The sequence below is a fragment of the Anser brachyrhynchus genome, assembly GCF_964034855.1.
Source record: "Anser brachyrhynchus genome assembly, chromosome: 7".
Taxonomy (NCBI): Eukaryota; Metazoa; Chordata; class Aves; order Anseriformes; family Anatidae; genus Anser; species Anser brachyrhynchus.
The window spans coordinates 28,324,678-28,338,399 of record NC_137701.1 but is presented as its reverse complement, the minus strand read 5'-3'; the positions used below and the strand labels follow the sequence as shown (position 1 = coordinate 28,338,399).

At 56.4% G+C, this 13,722-nt stretch overlaps 1 protein-coding gene across 1 annotated transcript in view; it reads left to right on the top strand.

Moving 5' to 3' along the window:
- Positions 1–2,508: 2,508 nt before the first annotated feature.
- Positions 2,509–13,722, top strand: part of LOC308197743 (uncharacterized protein) — a gene marked incomplete at its 5' end in the record, with an annotated part of 29,446 nt that continues 18,232 nt past the window's right edge. The window contains 2 exons of the mRNA XM_080598734.1: positions 2,509–3,517; positions 3,599–3,789. Coding sequence (XP_080454860.1) covers positions 2,509–3,517; positions 3,599–3,789 — 1,200 coding nt within the window. The remainder of the gene's footprint in view (positions 3,518–3,598; positions 3,790–13,722) is intronic.

Sequence of the window (13,722 nt, the reverse complement as noted above, 5' to 3'; positions counted from 1 at the left end):
GGTACGGAATACCCCTTTGGCCAGTTGGGGTCAGCTGTCCTGCTTCTGTCCCCTCCCAGCTCCTGCTGCACGCCCAGCCTGCGTGCTGGTAGGACAGAGCGAGAAGCTGAAAAGTCCTTGGCTTAGTGTAAGCACTGCTCTGCAACCAGTCAAACAGCAGCGTGTTATCAACATTACTCTCATCCTAAATCCAAAGCACAGCACCCTACCAGCTACTAGGAGGAAAATTAGCTCTATCCTAGCCAAAACCAGGACGCACCACAGCACACGGTATGGAATATCCCTTTGGCCAGTTGGGGTCACCTGTCCTGCTTCTGTCCCCTCCCAGCTCCTCCTGCACGCCCAGCCTCCTCACTGGCAGGGCAGCGTGAGAAGCTGAAACGTCCTTGACTCAGTGTAAGCACTGCTCTTCAACAATTCAAACAAGCAGAAGACATTTCTTCTCAGAAAGAGTGGTCAGGCATTGGAACGGGTTGCCCAGGGAGGTGGTGGCGTCACCGTCCCTGGGGGTGTTGAGTGCTGACTGGAGTGCTGCAGTGACTGGCTATCCGCTCTTCAGAAGGGCCAGGCAGCAGAGGACGGGTGATGGTGTGGCTCTCTGTATTAGAGAGTGTTTGGATGTTGTGGAACTCGAGACTGGGAATGGCAAGGTTGCGTCCCTATGGGTTAGGATCAGCGGGAAGGCCAACAAGGCAGGCATCCTGGTCGGGGTCTGTTATAGTCCGCCAGACCAGGATGAGGAGACGGATGAGGAGTTCTACAGGCAGCTGGCAGCAGCTGCGAAATCGCCAGCACTTGTTCTCGTGGGGGACTTCAACTTCCCAGACATATCCTGGAAATACAATACAGCTCAGAGGAAGCAGTCTAGGAGGTTTCTGGAGAACGTGGAAGATAACTTCCTGACGCAGCTGGTTAGTGAGCCTATTAGGGGAGGTGCCCCGCTAGACCTTCTGTTCACAAACAGAGAAGGGCTGGTGGGAGTTGTCGTGGGCAGAGTGACCACGAAATGGTAGAGTTCTCTGTTCTTGGCGAAGTCAGGAGGGGGATCAGTTAAACTGCTGTCTTGTTTACCAAAAGGGTTGTTAGGCATTGGAATGGGCTGCCCAGGGAAGTGGTTGAGTCACCACCCCTGGAGGTCTTTCAAAGACGTTTAGATGTAGAGCTTAGTGATATGGTTTAGTGGAGGACTTGTTAGTGTTAGGTCAGAGGTTGGACTCGGTGATCTTGGAAGTCTCTTCCAACCTCAATGATTCTGTCATTCTGTGTGATTCTGTGTTCAAGGAAAGGTTGGACGTGGTGCGTAGGAACGTGGTTTAGTGGGTGACATTGGTAGCAGGGTGATGGTTGGACCGGATGATCTTGGAGGTCTTTTCCAACCTGAATGTTTCTATGATTCTATGTTACGCTGATGAGAGGCTAGAGCCTGAGCTGGAAAAGATCATATGGAACATGAGGAACAAGGTAGGCAGGGCTGCAATTTGCAAGGTCCTGCATTTTTGCCACCTAAGCTTACCCATAAAAGTGGCCTAAAAAAGAAAAAAAAAAAAAACAAAAACGGAGAGGGACTCCACCAGGGAGTGTGGCCATGGAACCATGAATCATGGCTTTGAACAAACGGAGGGGAGATTTCGATTAGATGTGACGTGGGGAAGAAATTCTTCACTCAGAGCGCAAAGCGCACCTGGGCATTATGGCTGAAGATGCACCTTACTTCTGTTCTTTTCCATAAAGAACAGAATGAAATTACCTAAAAACCAGTGTTAAAAATAAAGCCAGGGCACAGGATGGGAGGTGCGGGGCAGTCCCTGTGGCCGAGGGGCAGCCTTTCTCTCTGGCAAGCCAAATGGCCCGGGGGAGCCAGCCCCACAAAAGGGGCCCTCAGGCGACCCCCCCACAGCCCTCCTCCTCCTTCCACATGAGGGCATCGTCCAGGCTACCCCCAACAAAGCCTCCCAAAGTTGGCCAATCACGGGCCGTTTCATCACAGCGGCTTGCTGACGTCACAATGGCCACCACTGCCCCGCCTTTGCCGTGGGCCCTATAAAAGAGGCCCCCCTGCCGCTGGCCCGCCACTCGCTCAGCTACTAGGTCCTCTGACAGCCAGCATCCGCGGCAGGAGGAAGACCGGAAGCAGCAAGGCGAGAGGCAGCCCTCGTTGGTGTGAGAGGACAGCGATGCAGTCCCAGCAAGCACCAACAAGGACGGCAGGTGATGAGAAGGAGAAGCGTCATGGGCGAAGGCAGAGCGCCGGCGGCACAAAAGGCACCAGTGCCCAAGGGAGCTCTGGCGCGCAGCCCCCAGACGCTTACAGGCGGTACCATTGGCACCGCAATGACGCGGGGAACAGGCAGGCCCCTCAAGCACACAGCGACAGGGGGCCTGGGCCTTCTCCTAGTCACAACGGCGGCGTGAGGCAAAGGCAAGAACATCAGCCAGAGAGCCGCAAGGAGCACAGGCGTGATCATAGCGCGCGACACAGTGTGGGACCCAAGCATGGCCATACACGGGATGGCAGCGTCGGGCCTACAAATGGAAACGAAGCGCAGAGTGGCACGGGACCTCGGCGTGGAAGAGAACGAGCCCGTGGTTCGGCACCCCGGCCTGAAAAGTCTCCTGAACAAAGGCATCGCGTGCGGCCAGGCCCCAGCAAGGACGGGCTCAAACCTGAGCAACTCCAAGCCGCGCGCCGTCCTTCCCCCAATGCAGAGAGCGACTCGGGCCATGGGCCTTACGATTCACGCAATAGTCGCGTGGGGCGAAGGCGGGAACATCGGCCAGACAGCCGCACAGAGCAGAGGCGTGCCCGTAGTCCACAACGCAGCGTGGGACGCAGACACGGCCAGAAAGAAGACGGCAGCGTCGGACCCACGAAGGGAAATCCACCGCAGAGTGGCACGGGACCTACGCGTGGAAGTGAACGAGCCTGTGGTTCGTCACCCCAGCGGGAAAGGTCTCCTGATCAGAGGGATCGCGTGCGGCCAGGCCCCAGCAAGGACGGGCTCAAACACCGGCAACTCCAAGCCGTGCGCCGTCCTTCCCCCAATGCAGAGAGCGACTCGGGGCATGGACCTTCCAACTGTAGCAATGATGGCATGGGGAAAAGGCGGGAACATCGGCCAGACAGCCGCACGGAGCAGAGGCGTGCCCGTAGTCCACAACGCAGCGTGGGACGAAGACACGGCCAGAAAGAAGACGGCAGCGTCGGACCCACGATCGGAAATCCACCGCAGAGTGGCACGGGACCTACGCGTGGAAGCAAACGAGCCCGTGGTTCGTCACCCCGGCGGGAAAGGTCTCCTGATCGAAGGGATCGCGTGCGGCCAGTCCCCAGCAAGGACGGGCTCAAACATCGGCAACTCCAAGCCGTGCGCCGTCCTTCCCCCAAAGCAGACAGCGACTCGGGGCATGGACCTTCCAACTGTCGCAACAACGGCATGGGGAAAAGGCGGGAACATCGGCCAGACAGCCGCACAGAGCAGAGGCGAGCCTCTCAAGCAAGCCCGGACACCTCTAAGCGGTACCGCTGGCACCGCAATGATGCGGGGAACAGGCCATCCCCTCAAACGCACAGTGACAGGGGGCCTGGGCCTTCCCGTAGTGGCAACGGTGGCGCGAGGCAAAGAGAGAAACATCAGCCAGAGAGCCGCGGGGAGCACAGGCGTGCCTATCACAGGGAAGACAGTGCGGGACCCAGCCAGGGCCACAAAACAGGCGGCAGCGTCAGACCCACGCGTGAAAATCAACCCGACAGTGGCACGGGACCAAGGCGTGGGACTGGACGACCCCCTGGTTCGGCACCCTGGCCTGAAAACATGCCAGATGGAAGGCATCCCGTTTGGGCAGTCCCGGGCAAGGACTGGCTTATCCTTCTGCCCAACACCGTGGAGCCCATGGAGCTGGATCCACCAGCAGACGTGGAGGAACCAATGGAAGTGGATCCACCTCCACCAGAACAGACCTGGGACTCCCGCAGCAGGTCTCTGCTCTCTGCTCTCCAAGCGCGCAAACAGCGTCGCAGGCGTGCCCGGCCAGCTCCCTACTCGTTGTCACGCAGGCTCCATCCCAAGCACTAGCTTGGAGCCACCGAATGTCACGGACATCCCGCAGGATTACCTGCAAGACATCCTGGCAATAAACCACTCTGTTGCTGATTCTCAGGGCTTGCGTGAGTGCTTCTTTCCCATCCGGCAGCCCTTGTGCGAGAGGTGGCAGCCCTTCTGCATAGAGCCTCGAGGAAGAGCACAAGAGAGGACCCAGCTCCCTTCGGGCTGCTGCGCTGGGGTGACAGGAGGAGTCCCCGAGGACCACCATGCACCTTTAACATTTGTGAAAATAAATTGAGGGGTGAAAATAGGAGTGTGTAAGTGATTATGGGTGGCTAATTTCTTATATTAGGAGTGAGTTTCTATAGCTGAGTAATTGGCAACGACAGATGTGGAGAAGGCTGAGGTACTCAGCAACATCTTTGCCTCCACCTGCACTGGTAGGCGGGCTTCTCAAGTCTTTCATTTCCCTGAACCCGTAGATGGAGGCTGGGGGATCAAAGTCCCACCCACTGTAAGGGAAGAGCAGGCTCGAGACCACCTGGTGAATCTAAAGAGGTGCAAGTCGAGGCGACCGGCTCTGGGGCAGACGCGTGCTGCAGCGGAGCGCGGGATCGGGACAGGCAGGGCTATTATTCGGGCATCAAGCCTATGTGAGGGAGCCGCCAGGCACCGGCAGCCCTCGTGAGGGAGGCTGACGAGGCGTAGGCGGAGCCAGCAGCGTCAGCGACAGCGTCAGCGGCGGGCCTTTTAAATCGGGCACCACCGCCATTTCAGAGCCACTTGCCGAGGCGACCGGCTCCGGGGCAGACGCGTGCTGCAGCGGAGCGCGGGATCGGGACAGGCAGGGCTATTTTTCGGGCATCGAGCCTACGTGAGGGAGCCGCCAGGCACCGGCAGCCCTCGTGAGTCTACCCAGGAGGATGCCTAGGGCGAGGAAGCCGACTCCACGCCTCAAGACTGCCTCCACCAAGAAAGACAGAAGGGTGATCGTAGTAGGCGACTCCCTCCTCAGGGGAACGGAGGGCCCTATTTGTCGGCCTGACCCCACACATAGGGAAGTCTGCTGCCTCCCTGGGGCCAGGGTCAGAGACGTTACCAGGAAGCTTCCCAACCTGGTTCGCCCCTCTGACTATTACCCGCTTTTGATAGTCCAGGCTGGCAGTGACGATGTTGAAAAGAGAAGCCTCAAGGCTATCAAACAGGACTTTAGGGGGCTGGGACGATTGGTGGAGGGAGCGGGAGTGCAGGTGGTGTTTTCTTCTATCCCTACGGGGGAAGGGAGAGGCACGGAGAGGACACGGAAAGCTCGCGTGGTTAATAGGTGGCTCAGAGGCTGGTGCCAGCACAGAAATTTTGTTTTTTTTCACCATGGGGAGCTTTACTCGGCACCCGGCCTGGTGGCCCCAGACGGGTCCCTATCTCCAAGGGGAAAACGGATCCTAGGCCAGTAGCTGGCGGGGCTCATAGAGAGCGCTTTAAACTAGGTAAGAAGGGGGACGGGGCTCAAACAAGGCTTGTTGGAGCTGTGCCGGGGGAAACAATGGCTAGGCCGGGGAAGAAGGCGATGGCCCAGCTGAAGTGCATCTACACTAATGCACGCAGTATGGGTAACAAACAGGAGGAGCTGGAAGCCATCGTGCAGCAGGCAGGCTACGACTTGGTTGCCATCACGGAGACGTGGTGGGACCGCTCCCACGACTGGAGTGCTGCAATGCCTGGATATCGGCTCTTCAGGAGGGACAGGCAGCACAGACGGGGTGGTGGCGTGGCTCTCTACATTAGAGAATCTTTCGATGTTGTGGAACTCCAGGCTGGGAATGGTAAGGTTGAATCCCTGTGGGTTAGGATCCGCGGGAAGGCCGGCAAGGCTAGCTTCCTGGTGGGGGTCTGTTATAGACCGCCGAACCAGGATGAGGAGACGGATGAGGAGTTTTATAGGCAACTGACAGAAGTTGCAAAATCGTCAGCGCTTGTCCTCGTGGGGGACTTCAACTTCCCGGACATATCCTGGAAACACAACACGGCACAGAGAAAGCAGTCTAGGAGGTTTCTGGAGAGCGTGGGAGATAGCTTCCTGACGCAGCTGGTCAGTGAACCTACCAGGGGTGGTGCCCCGCTAGACCTTCTCTTCACAAACAGAGAAGGGCTGGTGGGAGATGTGGTGGTCGGAAACTGTCTTGGGCAGAGTGACCACGAAATGGTAGAGTTCTCTATTCTTGGTGAGGCGAGGAAAGGGACCAGTAAAACTGCTGTCTTGGACTTCCGGAGGGCTGACTTTGAGCTGCTCAGGACGCTGGTTGGCCGAGTCCCTTGGGAGGCGGTTCTGAAGGGCAGAGGAGTCCAGAAAGGCTGGGCGCTCCTCAAGAAGGAAATCGTGATGGCACAGGAGCGGTCCGTCCCCACGTGTCCAAAGACGAGCCGGCGTGGAAAAAGACCGGCCTGGCTCAACAGAGAGTTGCGGCTTGTGCTTAGCAGAAAAAAGAGGGTTTATAATCTTTGGAAAAAAGGGCGGGCCACTGACGAGGACTACAAGGATGTAGCGAGGCTGTGCAGGGAGAAAATTAGAAAGGCCAAAGCTCATCTGGAGCTCAATCTGGCTACTGCCGTTAAAGACAACAAAAAATCCTTTTACAAATATATCAACGTGAAACGGAGGACTAAGGAGAATCTCCATCCTTTACTGGATGCGATGGGAAACCTAGTTACTAATGATGAGGAAAAAGCTGAGGTGCTTAATGCCGCCTTTGCCTCAGTCTTTAGCGGCAATACCGGTTGTTCTCTGGATACCCAGTGCCTTGAGCTGGTGGAAGGGGATGGGGAGCAGGATGTGGCCTTCGCTATCCATGAGGAAATGGTTGGCGACCTGCTACGGAGCTTGGATGTGCGCAAGTCGATGGGGCCGGATGGGATGCACCCGAGGGTACTGAAAGAACTGGCGGAGGAGCTGGCCGAGCCGCTTTCCATCATTTATCGGCAGTCCTGGCTATCGGGGGAGGTCCCAGTCGACTGGCGGCTAGCCAATGTGATGCCCATCTATAAGAAGGGCTGCAGGGCAGACCCGGGGAACTATAGGCTTGTCAGTTTGACCTCAGTGCCAGGAAAGCTCATGGAGCAGATTATCTTGAGGGTCATCACGCGGCACTTGCAGGGCAAGCAGGCGATCAGGCCCAGTCAGCATGGGTTTATGAAAGGTAGGTCCTGCTTGACGAACCTGATCTCCTTCTATGACCAAGTGATGCGCTTGGTGGATGAGGGAAAGGCTGTGGATGTGGTCTACCTTGACTTCAGTAAGGCTTTTGACACCGTTCCCCACAACATTCTCCTCAAGAAACTGGCTGCTCGGGGCTTGGACTGGCGTACGCTTCGCTGGGTTAGAAACTGGCTGGATGTCCGGGCCCAGAGAGTTGTGGTGAATGGAGTCAAATCCGGTTGGAGGCTGGTCACTAGTGGTGTCCCCCAGGGCTCGGTACTGGGGCCGGTCCTCTTTAATATCTTTATCGATGATCTGGATGAGGGCGTCCAGTGCACCCTCAGTAAGTTTGCAGATGACACCAAGCTAAGTGCGTGTGTCGATCTGCTCGAGGGCAGGAAGGCTCTGCAGGAGGATCTGGATAGGCTGGAGCGATGGGCTGAGGTCAACTGTATGAAGTTCAACAAGGCCAAGTGCCGGGTCCTGCACCTGGGGCGTAACAACCCCAAGCAGCGCTACAGGCTGGGAGAAGAGTGATTGGAAAGCTGCCTGGCCGAGAAGGACCTGGGAGTATTGGTTGATAGTCGGCTGAATATGAGCCAGCAGTGTGCCCAGGTGGCCAAGAAGGCCAAGAGCATCCTGGCTTGCATAAGAAGCAGTGTGGCCAGCAGGTCTAGGGAAGTGATTGTGCCCCTGTACTCGGCTCTGGTGAGGCCGCACCTCGAGTACTGTGTTCAGTTTTGGGCCCCTCGCTACAGGAAGGACATGGACGTGCTCGAGCGAGTCCAGAGAAGGGCGACCAAGCTGGTGAGGGGTCTGGAGAACAAGTCTTACGAGGAGCGGCTGAGGGAGCTGGGCTCGTTCAGCCTGGAGAAGAGGAGGCTCAGGGGCGACCTCATCGCTCTCTATGGGTACCTTAAAGGAGGCTGTAAAGAGGTGGGCGTTGGCCTGTTCTCCTACGTGCCTGGTGACAGGACGAGGGGGAATGGGCGAAAGTTGCGACAGGGGAGTTTTAGGTTGGATGTTAGGAAGTACTTCTTTACCGAAAGGGTTATTAAGCATTGGAACGGGCTGCCCAGGGAGGTGGTGGAGTCACCATCCCTGGAGGTCTTTAAAAGACGTTTAGATGTAGCCCTTAGTGATATGGTTTAGTGTAGGACTTGTTAGTGTTAGGGCTGAGGTTGGACTAGATGATCTTGGAGGTCTCTTCCAACCTAGAAATCTGTGATACTGTGATACTGTGAAGTGTATGGGGCCTGATGACATGAATCCCAGGGTGCGGAGGGAACTGGCTGATGTAGCTGCCAAGCCTCTCTCCATCCTAGTTGAAAAGTCCTGGCGGTCAGGCGATGTCTCTGGTGAGTGGAAAAGGGGAAACATCACACCCCTTTTTAGAAAGGGATGAGAAAGTCAGGTCGTTTAGAAAGCAGAGGAACTCCTACTCAGACTGGGGAGGGAGGAGAAGACGAGATAGGCTACTCCAAAGTGGCTGGGCCATCAGAGGAACAGGAAGACGAAGTAGAAGATATCATAAGGGCATCAAGAACTACCCGAGGCCGATACCAGCGTGAGCCTAACTGGGAATGAGTGGCAAAAGCACCCTATTGTGACTGGCCCGGATGCTCCGTGCATCCTTGGCATAGGCTACCTCAGGAGAGGATATTTCAAGGACCTTTTCTCTTCAGGGAGCCAATATATGCAGGGGACCGCCGGAGATGATTTTTCCCACTTGTTCACTCTCCCTTTCTCCTTCACCTGCCTCTTCTCAGCCACTTGCCGAGGCGATCGGCTCCGGGGCAGACGCGTTCTGCAGCGGAGCGGGGGATCGGGACAGGCAGGGCTTTTTTTCCGACATCGAGGCCGCTCGAGGGAGCCGCCAGGACCCGGCAGCCCCCGCGAGGGAGGCTAACGAGGCGTAGGCGGAGCCAGTAGCGCCCCCTCCCCGGCCGTTCAAAAGCAGCCCCTAGGGAGCGCGAGTGACCAGGAGCGCGGCGACCAGGGCGGGCAAACAGGGCGCGGCCCGTCAGAAGGGTGGGGGCGGCAGTTCGCGCAGGCAGGGCGAGCAGGGAGGGTGGAGAGGGCAGAGTTTCCCCCTGCCCATAAGAACAACATCTTTAACGGCTGTTGACTGCTAGCCGGGCTGCGATGGTCTTCACCAGGCAGAGTACTTTCTCTAGAAAGTCTGTGGCCACCCACACTGACTGCCTGCTCAACAATGCGGCAGTTCAGGTCTCTGGGTGCAGGGACTGCCTGAGCCTGTTGCTGCCATCTGAGGGAGGCAGAGGCGCTGTGTGTGTGAGGTGCGAGCAGGTGGATGACCTGGTCCGCCCGGTGGCAGAACTCAAAGAGGAGGTGGAGAGGTTGAGGGCTATTAGGGAGTGTGAGCGGGAGATAGACTGGTGGAGTGACTCCCTGCAGGGCCTGAAGGAGAGGTACGGGGGTGAGATACCCCAAATGGGGATGGACCCCCTGCCCTGTCGCTGTCGGGCAGAGGGAGGCAACCTAGAAGTTGAGGAGGGATGGAGACAGGTCCCTGCTCGACCTTTCAGGCAACGCCCCCCCCTACTGGCCCCGCCTTCCCAGGTGCCCTTACGTAACAGATTTGAGGCCCTGGAGCTTGAGAGACCGGTGGGTGAGGACGAGGTAGAAAGGCTACCCAGGAGGATGCCTAGGGCGAGGAAGCCGACTCCACGCCTCAAGACTGCCTCCACCAAGAAAGACAGAAGGGTGATCGTAGTAGGCGACTCCCTTCTCAGGGGAACAGAGGGCCCTGTTTGTCGACCTGACCCTACCCGCAGGGAAGTCTGCTGCCTCCCTGGGGCCAGGGTCAGGGATATTGCCAGGAAGCTTCCCTACCTGGTTCGCCCCTCTGACTACTACCCTCTTTTGATAGTCCAGGCTGGCAGTGATGATCTTGAAGAGAGAAGCCTGAAGGCTATCAAACGGGACTTTAGGGGACTGGGACGGTTAGTGGATGGAGCGGGAGTACAGGTGGTGTTTTCATCTATCCCTGCAGTAGCAGGGAGGGGTACCGAGAGGACACGGAAAGCCCACCTGATTAAAACATGGCTCAGAGGCTGGTGCCAACACAGAACTTTTGGGTTTTTTGACCATGGGGCGCTTTACTCGGCACCCGGCCTGATGGCCGCAGATGGGTCCCTGTCTCTAAGGGGAAAACGGATCCTAGCCCAGGAGCTGGCAGGGCTCGCTGAGAGGGCTTTAAACTAGGAAAGAAGGGGGATGGGGCTGAAAGAAGGCTTGTTGGAGCTGTGCCGGGGGGAACAATGGCAAAGCCGGGGAAGAAGGCAATGGCCCGACTGAAGTGCATCTACACTAATGCACGCAGCATGGGCAACAAACAGGAGGAGCTGGATGCCATCGTGCAGCGGGAAGGCTATGACTTGGTTGCCATCACGGAAACGTGGTGGGACCACTCTCATGACTGGAGTGCTGCAATGTCTGGCTATAGGCTCTTCAGAAGGGACAGGCAGCACAGAAGGGGTGGTGGTGTGGCTGTCTATATTAGAGAGTGTTTAGATGTTGAGGAACTTGAGGCTGGGAATGATAAGGTTGAGTCCCTATGGGTTAGGATCAGCGGGAAGGCCAACAAGGCAAGCATCCTGGTGGGGGTCTGTTATAGACCGCCGAACCAGGATGAGGAGACTGATGAGGAGTTCTACAGGCAGCTGGCAGAAGCCGCGAAATCGTCAGCGCTTGTTCTCGTGGGGGACTTCAACTTCCCAGACATATCCTGGAAGCACAACACAGCCCAGAGAAAGCAGTCTAGGAGGTTTCTGGAGAGCGTGGAAGATAACTTCCTGACGCAGCTGGTTAGAGAGCCTACCAGGGGAGGAGCCCCGCTAGACCTTCTGTTCACAAACAGTGACGGACTGGTGGGAGATGTGGTGGTTGAGAGCTGTCTTGGGCAGAGTGACCACGAAATGGTTCAGTCCTCTATTCTTGGCGAAGTCAGGAAGGGGACCAGTAAAACCGCTGTCTTGGACTTCCGAAGGGCTGACTTTGAGCTGTTCAGGACACTGGTTGGCAGAGTCCCTTGGGAGGAGGTTCTGAAGGGCAAAGGAGTCCAGGAAGGCTGGGCACTCCTCAAGAAGGAAATCTTAATGGCTCAGGAGCGGTCTGTCCCCACGTGCCCAAAGACGAGCCGACGCGGAACTAGACCGGCCTGGCTGAGCAGAGAGTTGTGGCTCGAGCTTAGGAGAAAAAGGAGGGTTTATAATCTTTGGAAAAGAGGGGGGGCTACTCAGGAGGACTATAAGGATGTTGCGAGGCTGTTTAGGGACAAAATTAGAAAGGCCAAAGTTCATCTGGAGCTCAATCTGGCTACTGCCGTTAAAGATAACAAAAAACGTTTTTACAAATACATCAACGCAAAAAGGAGGACTAAGGAGAATCTCCATCCTTTACTGGATGCGGGGGGAAACTTAGTTACAAAAGATGAGGAAAAGGCTGAGGTGCTCAATGCTTTCTTTGCCTCAGTCTTTAGCGGCAAGACCGGTTGTTCTCTGGTTACCTCGTACCCTGAGCTGGTGGAAGGGGATGGGGAGCAGGCTGTGGCCCTCACTATCCATGAGGAAATGGTTGGCGACCTGCTACAACACTTGGATGTACACAAGTCGATGGGGCCGGATGGGATCCACCCGAGGGTACTGAGCGAACTGGCGGAGGAGCTGGCCGAGCCGCTTTCCGTTATTTATCGGCAGTCCTGGCTATCAGGGGAGGTCCCAGTCGACTGGCGGCTAGCAAATGTGACGCCCATCTACAAGAAGGGCCGGAGGGTAGACCCGGGGAACTATAGGCCTGTTAGCTTGACCTCAGTGCCAGGGAAGCTCATGGAGCAGATTATCTTGAATGTCATCACGCGGCACTTGCAGGGCAAGCAGGCGATCAGGCCCAGTCAGCATGGGTTTATGAAAGGTAGGTCCTGCTTGACGAACCTGATCTCCTTCTATGACCAAGTGATGCGCTTGGTGGATGAGGGAAAGGCTGTGGATGTGGTCTACCTTGACTTCAGTAAGGCTTTTGACACCGTTCCCCACAACATTCTCCTCAAGAAACTGGCTGCTCGGGGCTTGGACTGGCGTACGCTTCGCTGGGTTAGAAACTGGCTGGATGGCCGGGCCCAGAGAGTTGTGGTGAATGGAGTCAAATCCGGTTGGAGGCCGGTCACTAGTGGTGTCCCCCAGGGCTCGGTACTGGGGCCGGTCCTCTTTAATATCTTTATCGATGATCTGGATGAGGGCGTCCAGTGCACCCTCAGTAAGTTTGCAGATGACACCAAGCTAAGTGCGTGTGTCGATCTGCTCGAGGGCAGGAAGGCTCTGCAGGAGGATCTGGATAGGCTGGAGCGATGGGCTGAGGTCAACTGTATGAAGTTCAACAAGGCCAAGTGCCGGGTCCTGCACCTGGGGCGTAACAACCCCAAGCAGCGCTACAGGCTGGGAGAAGAGTGGTTGGAAAGCTGCCTGGCCGAGAAGGACCTGGGAGTACTGGTTGATAGGCAGCTGAATATGAGCCAGCAGTGTGCTCAGGTGGCCAAGAAGGCCAAGAGCATCCTGGCTTGCATAAGAAGCAGTGTGGCCAGCAGGTCTAAGGAGGTGATTGTCCCCCTGTACTCGGCTCTGGTGAGGCCGCACCTCGAGTACTGTGTTCAGTTTTGGGCCCCTCGCTACAAGAAGGACATGGAGGTGCTCGAGAGAGTCCAGAGAAGGGCAACGAAGCTGGTGAGGGGTCTGGAGAACAAGTCTTACGAGGAGTGGCTGAGGGAGCTGGGGTTGTTTAGCCTGGAGAAGAGGAGGCTCAGGGGCGACCTCATCGCTCTCTATGGGTACCTTAAAGGAGGCTGTAGAGAGGTGGGGGTTGGTCTATTCTCCCACGTGCCTGGTGACAGGACGAGGGGGAATGGGCGAAAGTTGCGCCAGGGGAGGTTTAGGTTGGATGTTAGGAAGAACTTCTTTACTGAAAGGGTTGTTAGGCATTGGAATGGACTGCCCAGAGAGGTGGTTGAGTCACCATCCCTGGAGGTCTTTAGAAGACGTTTAGATGTAGCCCTTAGTGATATGGTTTAGTGTAGGACTTGTTAGTGTTAGGGCTGAGGTTGGACTAGATGATCTTGGAGGTCTCTTCCAACCTAGACGATTCTGTGATTCTGTGATTCTCCTCCAGGCTAGTTACGATAGCTCTTCAGGTCTTTCAATATCCTGTGGATGTTCAGACCAGCATGTTCTTATTGTAACATCTCCTGAGCGCGCTTCAGGTGTTGTCCAAGGTTAACCACCTACTTAGGAATGCCATCCAGAGATCTGTTCTGAGGCAGAAGAGTTATGAGTGGCAGGCAGTGTTGGAGGATATGGGCAGGCATCTAGAGCAGTGGACACCTCCAGTGCTTTGGAAATTCACCCCTGAACAGGTGCAAAATCCTAAAAAAATGGAAGAATGAAGGGCTTGAAAAAGGTGTGTCATCGCCCT